General features: G+C 39.6%; 1 protein-coding gene across 1 annotated transcript; it reads right to left on the bottom strand.

Moving 5' to 3' along the window:
- Positions 1–4464: 4464 nt before the first annotated feature.
- Positions 4465–5763, bottom strand: LOC306766139 (gap junction alpha-8 protein-like; the record flags this gene model as incomplete). Its single annotated transcript, XM_079253750.1, has 1 exon — positions 4465–5763. Exon 1 carries the CDS (start codon positions 5752–5754, stop codon positions 4465–4467), a length of 1290 nt encoding a protein of 429 aa, XP_079109876.1. The 5' UTR covers positions 5755–5763.
- Positions 5764–13593: the final 7830 nt, after the last annotated feature.

Raw genomic sequence — 13593 nt, forward strand, 5'->3', positions numbered from 1 at the left:
ATGTAGCACCCACAGCTCTACATTTCAAGAAGTGTTTGCACATCTTGTGTGATGACATGAGAGGATGGAAAGACCAAAGTGAGTTATTCTTAACTCTTTACTCCTTTATTAATCCTATTTTTACCTTCTTTCCAATGTCAGTGCTCATGAATATTAAAACAGACAAAGTTACAAGAAGAAAAAATTGTACCATTACATAGTCTGCCATAGTTTAACATGGGCTCATTTTACTTTATTGGAACATGTTGCAGTGGATGGAAACTCATCCAGAGTGCAGAAAAGGGTCTAAAATAGTTTCTGGCTAAGCTCTAACCCACTGCATGAATCTAAATATGTTTAAAGTGGTACATTTATGGCAAGTTTTTTTTTTTTTTTTACTGTTGTTGAAATCATTTATATGTTGCCATGGCAATGCTGGAAACCAATATTTATTTTGGTAACATTTTTAATCTGTCTATTTGTTTATTGATTTTAATAATTGAATTTTATTATTTTATTATATTTATCTAGTGTGAACGTTTTTATGAAGTTGCATCAGCAGTTAGTGTTAAAAAATTAACTATGTTTAACATCGATTTTTACACCCTTAAACCATCACGTTTTTATAAAAAGGATGTTAAAGGGAGAATAGTTATTACTGTATTTTGTTCCATTCTACAGTCATTTAGGAGAACAATCCAAGCAGCAAATCAAATAGGAAACGACATCAATATTTAATGTCAGACTGCTGTAAGTCAACTTGGACACTGGTGCTACTGTGTAATGCTAGAGGCAGTGCAATGTTTTTTTCTTCTCTTTCCCCTCCCTACAATAGTCCCTTTGTTTAACATGACAACACAATTTCTTTATTCATCTGTTGAGTTGTGCATTTAACTTATTCACTATATGTATTTAATTCTGATCCAAACGTCTGAGTCAAACCTGAGAAAAGTTAGTTTAAATATTTTCCAGATTAGATTGAAAACAGATTTGTGTACTTTCCAATATACTAAATATGCACACATTTACATTACAGTGTTCTTGTTCAAGAGTAGCTTTTGTTTTGTTTTTGTTACTTATTTATTCATTTCATTTTGGTTTCATCCAAACCAAAAGGTTCTCATGACAACAGCATCGCATCATCCTCACAATCCCGTTTCGTGCAGCGCCCTCAAGTGGCATCATAATGAAATAACAGTACATTGCAACTTCAGTGCAAAACAGAAGTTTCTGACTTGAACAGAGCTCTTTCACCAGAGTGAACCTTATTGTACAGGCATCAGGCTTGGGGAGGACATGTTGCTGAGCCTGACTTCATGAGCATAGACACTCCAGAAGGCCCAGGTGACCCTCATCCGGGCAAAGGGATGCTAACTCAAATGTTCTTCATCATAGAAGTCTTTTGAACCAAACTTTGTCTGGTCCCATACCTAAAGACCAAGGTCAACTAGGTGACCTCGTCAGAGGCGTGAGGCCCTAACAACATAGCTTCTAGGATATACGGGACATGCACACCTTTCCAATGTGGTATGTGGGCAGCTCAGGGGGGGGAAAGTAAAGTATTTCTTCCTCCTTAATTAAGCCATTCGTCTTTTTTTTTTTTTTTTTAATGTAAAATGTTGTGGAACGTAATAGTTTGGGGTTTTTTTAAATAGAATTTTATGAAACAAGATTTTATTATTTTAAATTTGTTATTTTTTCTGGATCAAGACTAAGCGGGGATGGATATTTAATTCCTGAATTGTCTTTAGAGTCCACATTCTGCCAGATTAAACCACTCAATAAAAGGATTTCTACATACAGCAAATTAGCACATAATAGCTGGGATTAAATCAAATAGTCTTACCAACATTTTTACCCATTTTTAGCGCATGTAATTGACAGAAACCAGGGGAAATTATAGAGAAATAATCTGTCCCCAAAAGAACAATTAAATTCAACATTTTAAGGAGCCCTATGTAATTATATTATAAAATAAGATCTAAAGATGTAATCTAAGATTTTGCAAAGAAGTTCTAAATGTAACTTTTATTTTTATTCATGTTGATCATTTAGGATTTCTGCAGATTCATTTTTCATGTAAATCTGACAGTAAATCTGAAATTTCTGGTTGTCTAAAATGAAGTTGATAGACTTCCACTTTTACCTTGTGTTTACAAGATGTGTGTTTTTTGCAGAGAAAAGCCAACAACACACTTCTTGACCACGTGTGACTTTTTATTGCGTCGCTTCACATTCCAAAAGAAGATACTGCCACACATCTATCAGCAGAGAAGACTACAAGTTAGTAAAAATGTTTTTTTTTTTCCAAGTAGTGTGTCTTTTTACAAACATACAGGCAATGCAACAGTCTTAAAATACAAAAAAATACATACACTTCCGAAGTGATGTACAAAAAGAACCAACGTCACGCTTTGATCATAACATTGTGTTTGCTTTAATGAGTTGCACTGGATCCAAGAATTTCAGAAAGTTATGGGGGTCTAAGTTGTCTCCATTGCTAAGTTTCTACTGAATTGTTTGATTATACCCTCAAAATCCCTAGTGTGAGGTGTGCAGATCTGACTTAAAGCCATGTGAATTTATGTAAAGGCACATAACGGCGCAAACCTGCTATGTGTAAGTACGTTCATGCCTATAAACATGCAACTTTATGCATCGCAACTCAGCTGCATTGCAAAGACATTATTTCACAGTTGGGTGGGTTTGTGTGTGCAGAGGGTCACATTCAGAAACAAAGCTATTAAAATAAAAACAATGAAAAATAAAAGATAAATAAATTGCAAAACATCAAGTTCACATAGGTCCCAGAGCAATATAACCACTTCCAACATGCTCACCACATTTGAGAATTTACATTACAGATAAGGCACAGGAAACTGTCCAGTCTGACTACACAAAGCCAAAGAATGGAATAATTTGTTATAAATCCTGGCAAACTTCAATGCTCTTTATATTGAAACACTTGCTTAGGTTTTAAAAGAAGTACTTTTAACTTGCACAGATGCTCAAACTCCCATATGGACCGCCTTGTTTTTTCAATTAAGTTTGTGATATTTGATAAGTTTAATGACGTTAAAAGCTTTTGTATTTACTCCCGGTCATAAAATAAGTCAAATCAGCACCTCTGCACAATATGTACATTATTAGACATGAGATAGGGCATTATGTACAGTTGGGTGTTCCCTTGTTTGTTTCTTTCTCTGAATTTACAAGCGCTTACAACTATTGTGTTTCCTTGTTAGACGAGGATCTACATTGCTCATAAAAAAAAAATCAAGTTAAAAGACTCTCTTTTTGTTCACAGCCACATTAAGGATGCTTGTTTTCATTGATGAGCTTGGTTTCTTTTATTGTCTCGCTGCCAACAATGCTTTGTGCTGATGGTGCATGATCTTTATCGCCCGGACGCCTGTTTGTACAGCACGAAAAGAGAGGATTTGGCCTGAGGTCACTACTATAGTTCATTCTCTGATAGGGCAAAATGAGCACCGCTGTCTTTCATAAACGGCTGATATCACAATACACGGATTTCTTAAGGCTACATAACATAAGCAAATCTAAACTGAAAAAAAAATGTAGGATGACATTGAAAAAGACATTCAACTTGTGGTCTTCTTTTTTGTTTTCTTTTTTCCTTGCTAACTCAGCTGTGGCTGCGCTACATGGTATATAAACATGAAAAGGAGAGAAATGCTCTGAAACTAATGCACATCTCTCTTCACTTAAAGGAATCCTGTGTAAATGGATGCATAGTTGAGGTGTTGTGAGGGTTAAAGGCCTTGCAGAGTTGAAACCTCTGAATGTGCAAAAGAGGTACGCTCCTCTCACCCTGAAAATGGACTTTTCTTCCTTTTTTCCAAAGAGCTATATACCTGCAAATCTACCGGCAGTTGTGTATTTTCTATGCAAGAGCCCTTTTACCTGCAAGACTTAAAGCTAGATGCTGCATTTGCAGTCTGTCCCTATAGGAATGGGACCGAAAGTCTGATGTGCAGACACACAAGTATAGCTCTCTTTCCTCCTATCTACTCAAACCTCATGTAAAAATTTCTATTCTTCCATTGTATATGATTATAAATCTTTCAATAGAAAAGATGTCTAAAAATTGAACATGGATTTTCATCAAGTAAAAACATTCCCCACCGCTTGTGTCCTTTCCATATACGTTTTTTAAATATAAGAACACACTTGATAAAAAAAAAAAACTACTCCTTCCCTCATTAACCTCTACGTTTTACGGTATTTTGTTTATATCACAAACACTCAGATTTTTTTTTTGTTTGTTTTTTTGTGTTTTTTTTTTTTTTTTGTTGTTCTTTAGTGGATTTCTGTCTTTAAACTCTTCATCTATCCCTGTTGGTTTTCATTCGCTTTTCTGTCCTGCCTGTTCAAGAGTGTGCATCCTCTTGAGTTAGGTGTGTGCGTTCTGTCATGCTGAACATTTTTCTGTGTGCGGGTGTTCATGTGCTTTCTCTCACAGATTCATACGGTGAGATCGTCAGACCTGGCCCTGCTGCTGGCTTTGCTCAGTCGGCTCAGCGGTCTGTTGTCTTCTATCGTATCCGTGGCCTCCATCTCTGCCTCGGCTGGAGTTTCCCCCTCCCCGTTCACAGCTTCTTCAACCTCCACATACTCATCCACAACATCTTCCACCCTCTCTGCTTCCACCTCTGGTGGTGGCTGCATCTCCTCAGCCTCTGCCTCCTCCTCAGCCTCGTGTAATGTCACCCCCCCTGTCTCAGTGGTCTGGGTGTAGGAGGGTAAAGTCTCATCATACACTTTAGAGATATCCTCCATGGGCAGAACCTCCTCTGCCTTCTCCTCCAGGGCCTGGAAGGGTGGGGCCCCTCTGCCAGCCTCCATGCCAACCTCAGCCAGAGGGTAGAGGTGAGTTACAGGGGGAGCTTTCTCCTCCTCCAGCAACCTGTAGCCTTTTGCTCTCTGCAGAGAAGGAACAGCCAGGGGGGGTAGACTTTTTCCTTGTGACGGCAGGGGGGCCGACCCTTCACCTTGGGCTGGGGCTGGAGCTGGGGCTGGCTTTCGAAAGACGAAGCGAATTTTCTTTAGGCCCAAGTGGCTGATCTCCACAAAGTTGAGAAAGAGTGAGACACAAGCCACTGCCAACATGAAGATGATGAAGACAGTCTTCTCTGTTGGGCGTGACACAAAGCAGTCCACTGTGTTGGGGCAGGGCCAGCGGCTGCATTTATATAGAGGTAGGATGCGAAAGCCATACAGGAAGTACTGGCCCACCACAAAACCCACCTCAAACAGTGTCTTGAAGATGATGTGGCAGATGTAGGTCCTCAGCAGCGTGCCCTCTAGCCGGAACTTCTTGCTTCCTTTGGTACTGGTTTCTTTTGTGGTGCGAACACTTCCCTGGTCAGGTGCCAGAGGGAGACGCTCCTCACTCAGTTCCTGTTGCCGGCTGAGTTCGGCCTCCTCGCGCTCTTTGCGTTTCTCCTCCATGTGGACATGATGCACAGCATGACCCACATACACCAGAGACGGTGTGGACACAAAGATGATCTGCAGCACCCACAGACGGATGTGGGAAATGGGGAAGGCCTCATCATAGCACACGTTCTCACATCCAGGCTGCTGCGTGTTGCAGACATAGTCAGATTGCTCATCACCCCACACAAATTCTGCCGCTGTGCCCAGGATGAGGATGCGGAAGATGAAGAGCACCGTGAGCCACACCCGGCCGATCACCGTAGAGTGCTCGTTAACTTCCTCTAAAATATTACCCAGAAAGCTCCAGTCACCCATGATCGGTCCGTAGCACTGCAGAATGAAGGGTGGAGTAGGGAGGGACACGAAGGGTGCAGTCAGATAGAGAGGGTGGGGTAGGCAGGACCAACAGGGGGAGGAGAAAAGAGAGTGTCAAAAATAAGCAATGCAGGAGAGAAAAACTGAAACTTCAAAATCTTAGAAAATCAAGTCTAAGCTGTGATTTAATGCATCTGCCTGTCCTTCAAAATAACATCCAGAATAAAATGAACTTCATAAATTGCTGAATATTCTTCATGCTGGAATCCATTTTGTTTTCTTTATATGGATATATAAAAGGAAAAAATGAATCGAACATTTCAAAGATCTATTGGTACTGATGGATACTTTTTCCACACAGTAAAGCATAAATATTAATAAATGTGAACACCAGCAATATTACTTCTCTTTAGCTCTCAGAAACATTACAAACCACTCTTTTAAATTAATCCAGTCAAAAAGATGTCAACAAGTAACATCATGTACCCTCCTCTGTAATGTATGATATAGGATAAATGTAATCAAATGGGCTACTTGCCACAGCTGCGGCTCCGGCAGAGTTGAGTCCTGTCCCGTTCTCTTGGCACCCAGCAGGGAAAAGTGAACTTTGTTCTGCCCTCTTTCCCACCTAAAGCCCTGTCCTTGTCGCCCCACTGAGCAGATGTGAATGAATCGGCTCTGATGGTTGGTTTTTAGTTTGCTGCAATATTTAAGCTTGGAGCCAGACGGCCTTTATTTGCAGGGCGACGTGTGGTGACGCAGGAGACAATAGGATCAACAAAGCCAGAGTGGGGATGTATGGGAGCAGGCCTCAAGCTCCCACACCAGCATGGACATCCTACTGATGGGGCACTGGGTCCACAGTGGAACGTGTAAGCTTCTAGCATGCAGCTTCCTTACATGCATTCACAGTTTTTAAGAAAGAATGGACACAGAGGATACATTTGTAGCATGATCCTCCAGCTGGACTGCTGCAACCGAGAGCAGAAGAGGGGTGATGAACTAACAGCTCAGGCAAGGTTGAAGGAGAGTTTATGTCCTCTCGCAGCAACACTGGGCATTGCCATCTATCCTGTCAGAGTAGGAAGCATCACTAAATGTTCATTTCAGCTGTGTGTGGGGCTCAAAACAAGGCAAAGATTTAATTTTAACTTGTTTCTGATTTTAGGTGATGGGTTTTTATTTATTTTATCCTTCTAAATGGTGACAGGAATGTCCTTTTAAAGCTATCTCAGGCATGCATTAATGGCTGGCATGCAAAGGCACTGAAATAACCAATGAACTGAGATTATAAATGGGATCTCTGACAAAAATATTTATTGTATGATTGTATTGTATAGAAAAAATAATGTATCATCCTGTACAGGAACATTGAATCACCACAATGAATTGTTTTTGCAATTTAATATGAAAAATGACCAGTTATGACTCAACCTCCACCTGAATGCATCTATGGAACAGTAGTTTTATCATCCTGGCACATCAATATTGGTGCATCTTTTTTGTGTGCAGTTATGTATGGTGAACTTTCACTGACTTGACAATACAACATTAAACATTTTGCAAGTGAATAGCAAAGAAATTATACAACTCAAACAGTGACTTTTACATGAAAATTTGTCCTCTAGCTGTCAGTAGTGTCCACCACTTTGTACTCAGTGTGAATATCATCATATCTGTATCACTTAGCTGGAATGTGAGCAATGTGACTCACTGAGTGACAAGACACAATGAAATGTCTTTATTGGGGAGGTTAGTCAAACTTTCCTGGATCAGGAAAGAAAAACATTCAGCAGGAATGTTTGATCTTTCAGTCATTCCACAGATGTTTGAAGAGTGGAAAAGTTGCTGCAGGGCATGAAGAAGTTTCTTCCTACTGTACAAAAGCAGCTATTTATAAAACAAACAAACAAGTAAGGGCAGAAAATGTATTAGTAAATTAACATTTAAAACTGTTTCAATCTAAAATATGACTCAAAGTTTGATTTATTTTTTGTGTTTTATTATTTTATGTCAACTAATGCTAATAATGGTAACTAACATTTTAAACTCAATTTCAGCCTTCAGCTATGAATTACATCTGAATAAGATAGAATTTTTTAATTTTACATAAGTCAAATATCTGACCAAAAAAGCAGAACTGAAGTTCATCTGGGTGATACTTTAGTTTTTTTGTTTTTTTTCTAACAAGGTAGCTTGTTAAACTAGGTATCCCTAGCAAAAAATGACAATAACGGTGGACATTTTTAGGAAAAAATCTGGACAATTTGGTCTGCTCCTTTCTCACAGTTGCTGTTCACAAAAGCACATCAGAGTGGGAAGCTTTCTGCTGGAGATGTCTACTCCTGAGTGGAAATGCAAGGGAGGAAGTGCAGAGGAGGGACTTAACACATAAGAGACAGCATGTTATTCGAAAACTTAACATTTGTAAATTGCTGGATTTTCTTGACATGTTGAGATAAGCAGAGGAGTACTGTAAGTATCCCCAAAACTGCAACAGCGTTAAATCAGCGGAAAGCAGCAAACAGGTTGGCAAAAAGCTAAAACTCTCATCAGTGTGATTGCACATATACACACTAGTTTGTGTTGCAGCCACAAATGTCACAGAGCATTTGCTGAAATGGTCATACATTGTCTCATCTGCTGATGATTTAGAGATTTAATGAAGGGTCTCAAAGGAAAATCTCCACAGAAAACTTGAGCGAATCAAATGAATTCCACATATTGTTTTCCACTCAGTAAATACGTCTAATCTCTGTCTTTATGTGCACACACAAAACTGATCAATAAAACAAAACAGATTAATAACAGATTAATAAGGTCACAGGCCCTGCTAACTCTTCTTGAGAACAAATCACTGGATTTCTACCAGATACTTTTTCACCATGCGCAGGATGTGTCAGTCAGGAGTCATACCAGGGATCATGTCTCACCTATGTAGCCTTAATATGTATGACTTAAAATGTCAAAATTATTTTAATAATTACATTTAATAGATGTATAAACCTGTATTTGACAATACAGGCTAAGTGTAAGTTACTTTAAATATATTTAGTTTTATACAAATTTTAATAGTTTATACACAAATAAAAGAAGGATTTATATTTACCTTAAAAAATTAAGCTTGCCAATAAAGATACATTTGTGGTGAAGACTGAGCAGGATTTGCTAAGATATTAGTTCAACATCTAAAAACTTTTCTTGTTTTTTTAAATTATACAATTTTTATTGAACACATTTTCCTGTATCCGTGTGGTTCTGTATGAATATAATGTTATTCAGATTACAGAAATCTTTATATTGCAGCAATCCAAATCCTTTTGATTATGAAAAAGACAGGCTATGTAAGAATAATGTGTGTGTGTGTGTGTGTGTGTGTGTGTGTGTGTGTGTGTGTGTGTGTGTGTGTGTGTGTGTGTGTGTGTGTGTATGTGCCCACACAGTGTTAAAGTTTATTTAAAGAATTTATATTCAATGCTTAAATCACTGGTGCATCAGATGAAGTGAAACAACAGAACAATTGCATGACAGTGAAAAGCCTTCACCGTTTCTTTACAATTCCACACTAATATCATCCCTCATATAATAAAATAGTTTAGTTCAATGTCTGGCAGATGTTCTTAGTAGCCAAAAACAAAGTTGGATCAATGCAGTTTTCTTATCAGGCCAGTTTCCTTAAACATGCTATTTGAAATAAATCAATAACTAACACATAATCCTGTCATTCAAGATATTTCTAATTTGTCTTTTATTTTAATTAATTTACTTTATGTTAGTGAGAATGCTATGCTGGTTTGTTTTTTCTTTCAGGAATCAACAGAGCTTTCAGGAATCAAGTTTTCTTCAGGTTATTATGAACAGAAAAGGTTGCTGTAATCAAATGTCACATTTTTAAATTGCATTTAACGCAGACCAGAAGGACATGAAACAGTTGTATGAAGGGGTTGACAATAACCATTCATCACAAGAAGTCATCATTCCTTTTTTTTATGGTTCTCCACTTATGTTACTGCCCGCCCCCTCTGTCTCTTAACCAATAGCATTCACAATCCTAGATGACATCACTCGGCTGGTAAACTTGTAAGTCCACCTCTTGATGTCTGCTCTCTGATCAGTTGCTCAGTGGCACATTTGGCCTCCAGATTGAGCTTCACTGATCCCACAGCTTTTCACAAATGAATGATGTAATCTCAGGACAAAAAGGCATGTTAGGCACTATCTCAGAACATTTGCTACGATTTCTCTCTGTCATGGCATCCAGGAAAAACAGTAAAAATGTTAGCTGACACAAGTAGATTCCATACATCCAGGAGCAGTGACACATTCTCATATGAGAATCAACCCCCCCCCACTCCAGAAAAAATCTAATGTCCTGAGGGCCCAGGATGGTACATAAGCTTAGCCCGTTCTGTTAGAGTGTAGAAGGCATGTTCAGAGCTTTATGAAGGCATCAGGGTGTATCCACTGAGGTGGGGGACCAGGGGACTCCCTTTAAAGAGCTGTGTGTTGGTATAGTGGACGCTTGCATGCTAAGCCCCACAGAGGGCCTATGAATGGCACTGGGATTTTACACAAAGACATGATGTCATGATGCAGGGTGCGGACTCTATTGAACACATGCATTGAGGCGTGAGGCCAGATTAGACCTCTGAAGCAGGGCACCAACTGGCCCTTAATCAGAATGCTAACACGCTAACAAACATATCGTACAGCAATCTGCCTATGGCGCGATGGAGCCACGCGCTTCCTGCTAGTAGGGCCTTTTAGAGACAGGAAGTAGCTGAAATCTTACTTTTGTAACCACCTTATCAACGTGATGCAACACGTTGCAAGACATCTGTTTCATCTAACAATGTGTATTATGTGATTTTACACGTTGGCAGGGGGTTGGTTTGATTTGGCCTTCTTGTTACCTCTCATACAATGAACATCTCCCACCACTCCCTGAGGAAAAACACTTTCTGGAGGAGTACTTCAGCGTGCCTAAAATATCTCTTTTATTTGTTACACTTAAAGAAAACAGAAACCTTGGAAAAATATTATTCTGTACACACTTCGATGCACCATGAGGCAGAAGGAAGTTTCTTGTCATTTCACTGAGGTTCTGGTCTGGCATCAGAAGGGCTCACTGCTGCTCAAAAAAATAAAGGGAACACCTAAACAACACAATGTAATTCCAAGTCAACCACATCGAACTGTCCACTTAGGAAGCAACACTGATTGAGAACCAATTTCACATGCTGTTGTTCAGATGGAACAGACAACAGGTGGAAAATATAGGCAATTGGCAAGACACACCCAATAAAGGAGTGGTTCTGCAGGTGGTGACCACAGACCACTTCTCAGTTCTGATGCTTTCTGGCTGATGTTTTGGTCACTTTTGAATGCTGGCGGTGCTTTCACTCTAGTGGTAGCATGAGACAGAGTCTACAACCCACACAAGTGGCTCACGTAGTGCAGCTCATCCAGGATGGCACATGAATGTGAGCTGTGGCAAGAAGGTTTGCTATGTCTGTCAGCATAGTGTCTGGCGCACTGTGCTCTTCACAGATGAAAGCAGGTTCACACTGAGCACATGTGACAGACGTGACAGAGTCTGGAGACGCCGTGGAGAACGTTCTGCTGCCTGCAACATCCTCCAGCATGACCAGTTTGGCAGTGGATTAGTAATGGTGTGGGGTGGCATTTCTTTGGAGGGCCGCACAGCCCTCCATGTGCTCGCCAAAGGTAGCCTGACTGCCATTAGGTACCAAGATGAGCTCCTCAGACCCCTTGTGGGACCATATGCTGGTGCGGTTGGCCCTGGGTTCCTCCTAATGCAAGTCAATGCTAGACCTCATGTGGCTGGAGTGTGTCAGCAGTTCCTGCAACACAAAGGCATTGATGTTATGGACTGGCCCGCCCGTTTCCCAGACCTGAATTCAAGTTGCACCACAGACTGTCCAGGTGTTGGCGATTGCTTTTGCCCAGGTTTGGGAGGAGATCCCTCAGGAGAACATCCACCACCTCATCAGGAGCATGCTCAGGCGTTGTAGGGAGGTCATACAGGCACGTGGAGGCCACACACACTACTGAGCCTCATTTTGACTTGTTTAAAGGACATTACATCAAAGTTGGATCAGCCTGTTGTGTGTTTTTCCACTTTAGTTTTGAGTATAACTCCGAAATTCAGACCCCTATGGGTTGATACATTTGATTTTCATTTATATGTCTTGTGTGATTTTGTTGTCAGCACATTTAACTATGGAAAGAACAAAGTATTTAATAAAAAATTCATTCAAATATCATGATATAGAGTGTTCCCTTTATTTTTTGAGCAGTATATATATATATATATATATATATGTATATATATATACACATACATATATGTATATACATTGGTACACATAATTAAAAATGAGTGATTGTTTGCACAAAAATATTAGTTCATGAGTTTAAATATTAAACATCTTGTCTCTATAATGTTTACAATTGCATGTAGGTTAAAAAGATTTGCAGATCCTTGTATTCTGTTTTTATTTATGTTTTATACAATGTCCCAACTTTATTGGAATTGGGGTTTAAAAACAGCACAGGGCAGCACAGTGACGTAGTGGTTAGCACTGCAACAGTGGCCTGTCTGTGTGGTGTTTGCATATTCTTCGTGTGTATGCATGGGTTCCCTCATAGTACTCCAGCTACCTCTCAACCACAAGACATGCGCAGTTGCTGAATTGATCACTTCTAAAATGTAAATCACTTTGGATAAAAACAGCTGCTACATGACTGTAGAATAGAAAACAATTGCCATTAGTCAAAGTACTGTACAGGTACAACCACAGTAACCATATAACAAGAGGAAAATAACATTAGTCAGGTATTTTAAAAAAGAATAAAATTAATAAAAAATAATTCTGTCACCTGTATACAGACTGAGTCAGGGCAGTGACAGAGAAGACAGAGACATCTGCTGGGGAGGAGTTTCAGAATGATGTAACAGGAAGTCTGACACTGAAAGATGAATAAGGATGACCAGCAGTGATGGCCTGTGACAAGCTGCTCAGAGGATAGTTGTCACCAAGCAAGAAGGTTCCTGGTTAATATTGGCTCTGGCCATTTTATGTGGACTTCGTGTTCTTCCTGCGCATGAATGTCCAACAAAAGGATAAAAACATTGTTAATTAGTGAGTCTATATTGACTCTAAAAGCGAATGTGTGTTTCCCAAAAAAGTTATAGAAAATGGATAGCTCAACAGACATGAAGGTTATCTAACTCATTGGCTTCCAGTCATTATTACAGACTATGTCTTTGGCAGCCAGTATAGGGTGTGGAATAAGGAATGATATATAACTATGCTATTATATTCAAACATTTAGCATTTATGAAATTTAATCTAGAATAGCTCAGCAGGAGCATGAGGTCATGCTAACGTCCCTCATATCCAAGGTTTGTGTCTAAAATAACATTACAGTAACTTAAGGTCATTATTATACCTGCTGGGGATTGGACAGTGGCCTTTCTGTGTGGAGTTTGCATGTTTTCCCCATGTATGTGTTTATTCTCTTTGGGTATTCCAGCTTTCTCCCACCATCCAAAGACATGCATGTTAGGTTAATTGGTTTCTCTAAATTGCCCATTGGAGTGAGTGTGAGCTTGAGTGGTTGTTTGTCTCTGTGTGGCCCTGCGATGGACTGGTGAGCTGTCCAGGGTGTACCCTGCCTTTCGCTCAAAGACTGCTGGGATAGGCTCCAGCTTCCCTGTGACCCTTCATCAGACTGAGCGGTTAGGATAATGAATTAAATTAGCATTGTGGGGAAAATAATCAATCAAACCCTAATGTATTTACTTTTTATGTT

Source organism: Telmatherina bonti (genome assembly GCF_933228915.1).
Source record: "Telmatherina bonti genome assembly, chromosome: 15".
NCBI lineage: Eukaryota > Metazoa > Chordata > Actinopteri > Atheriniformes > Telmatherinidae > Telmatherina > Telmatherina bonti.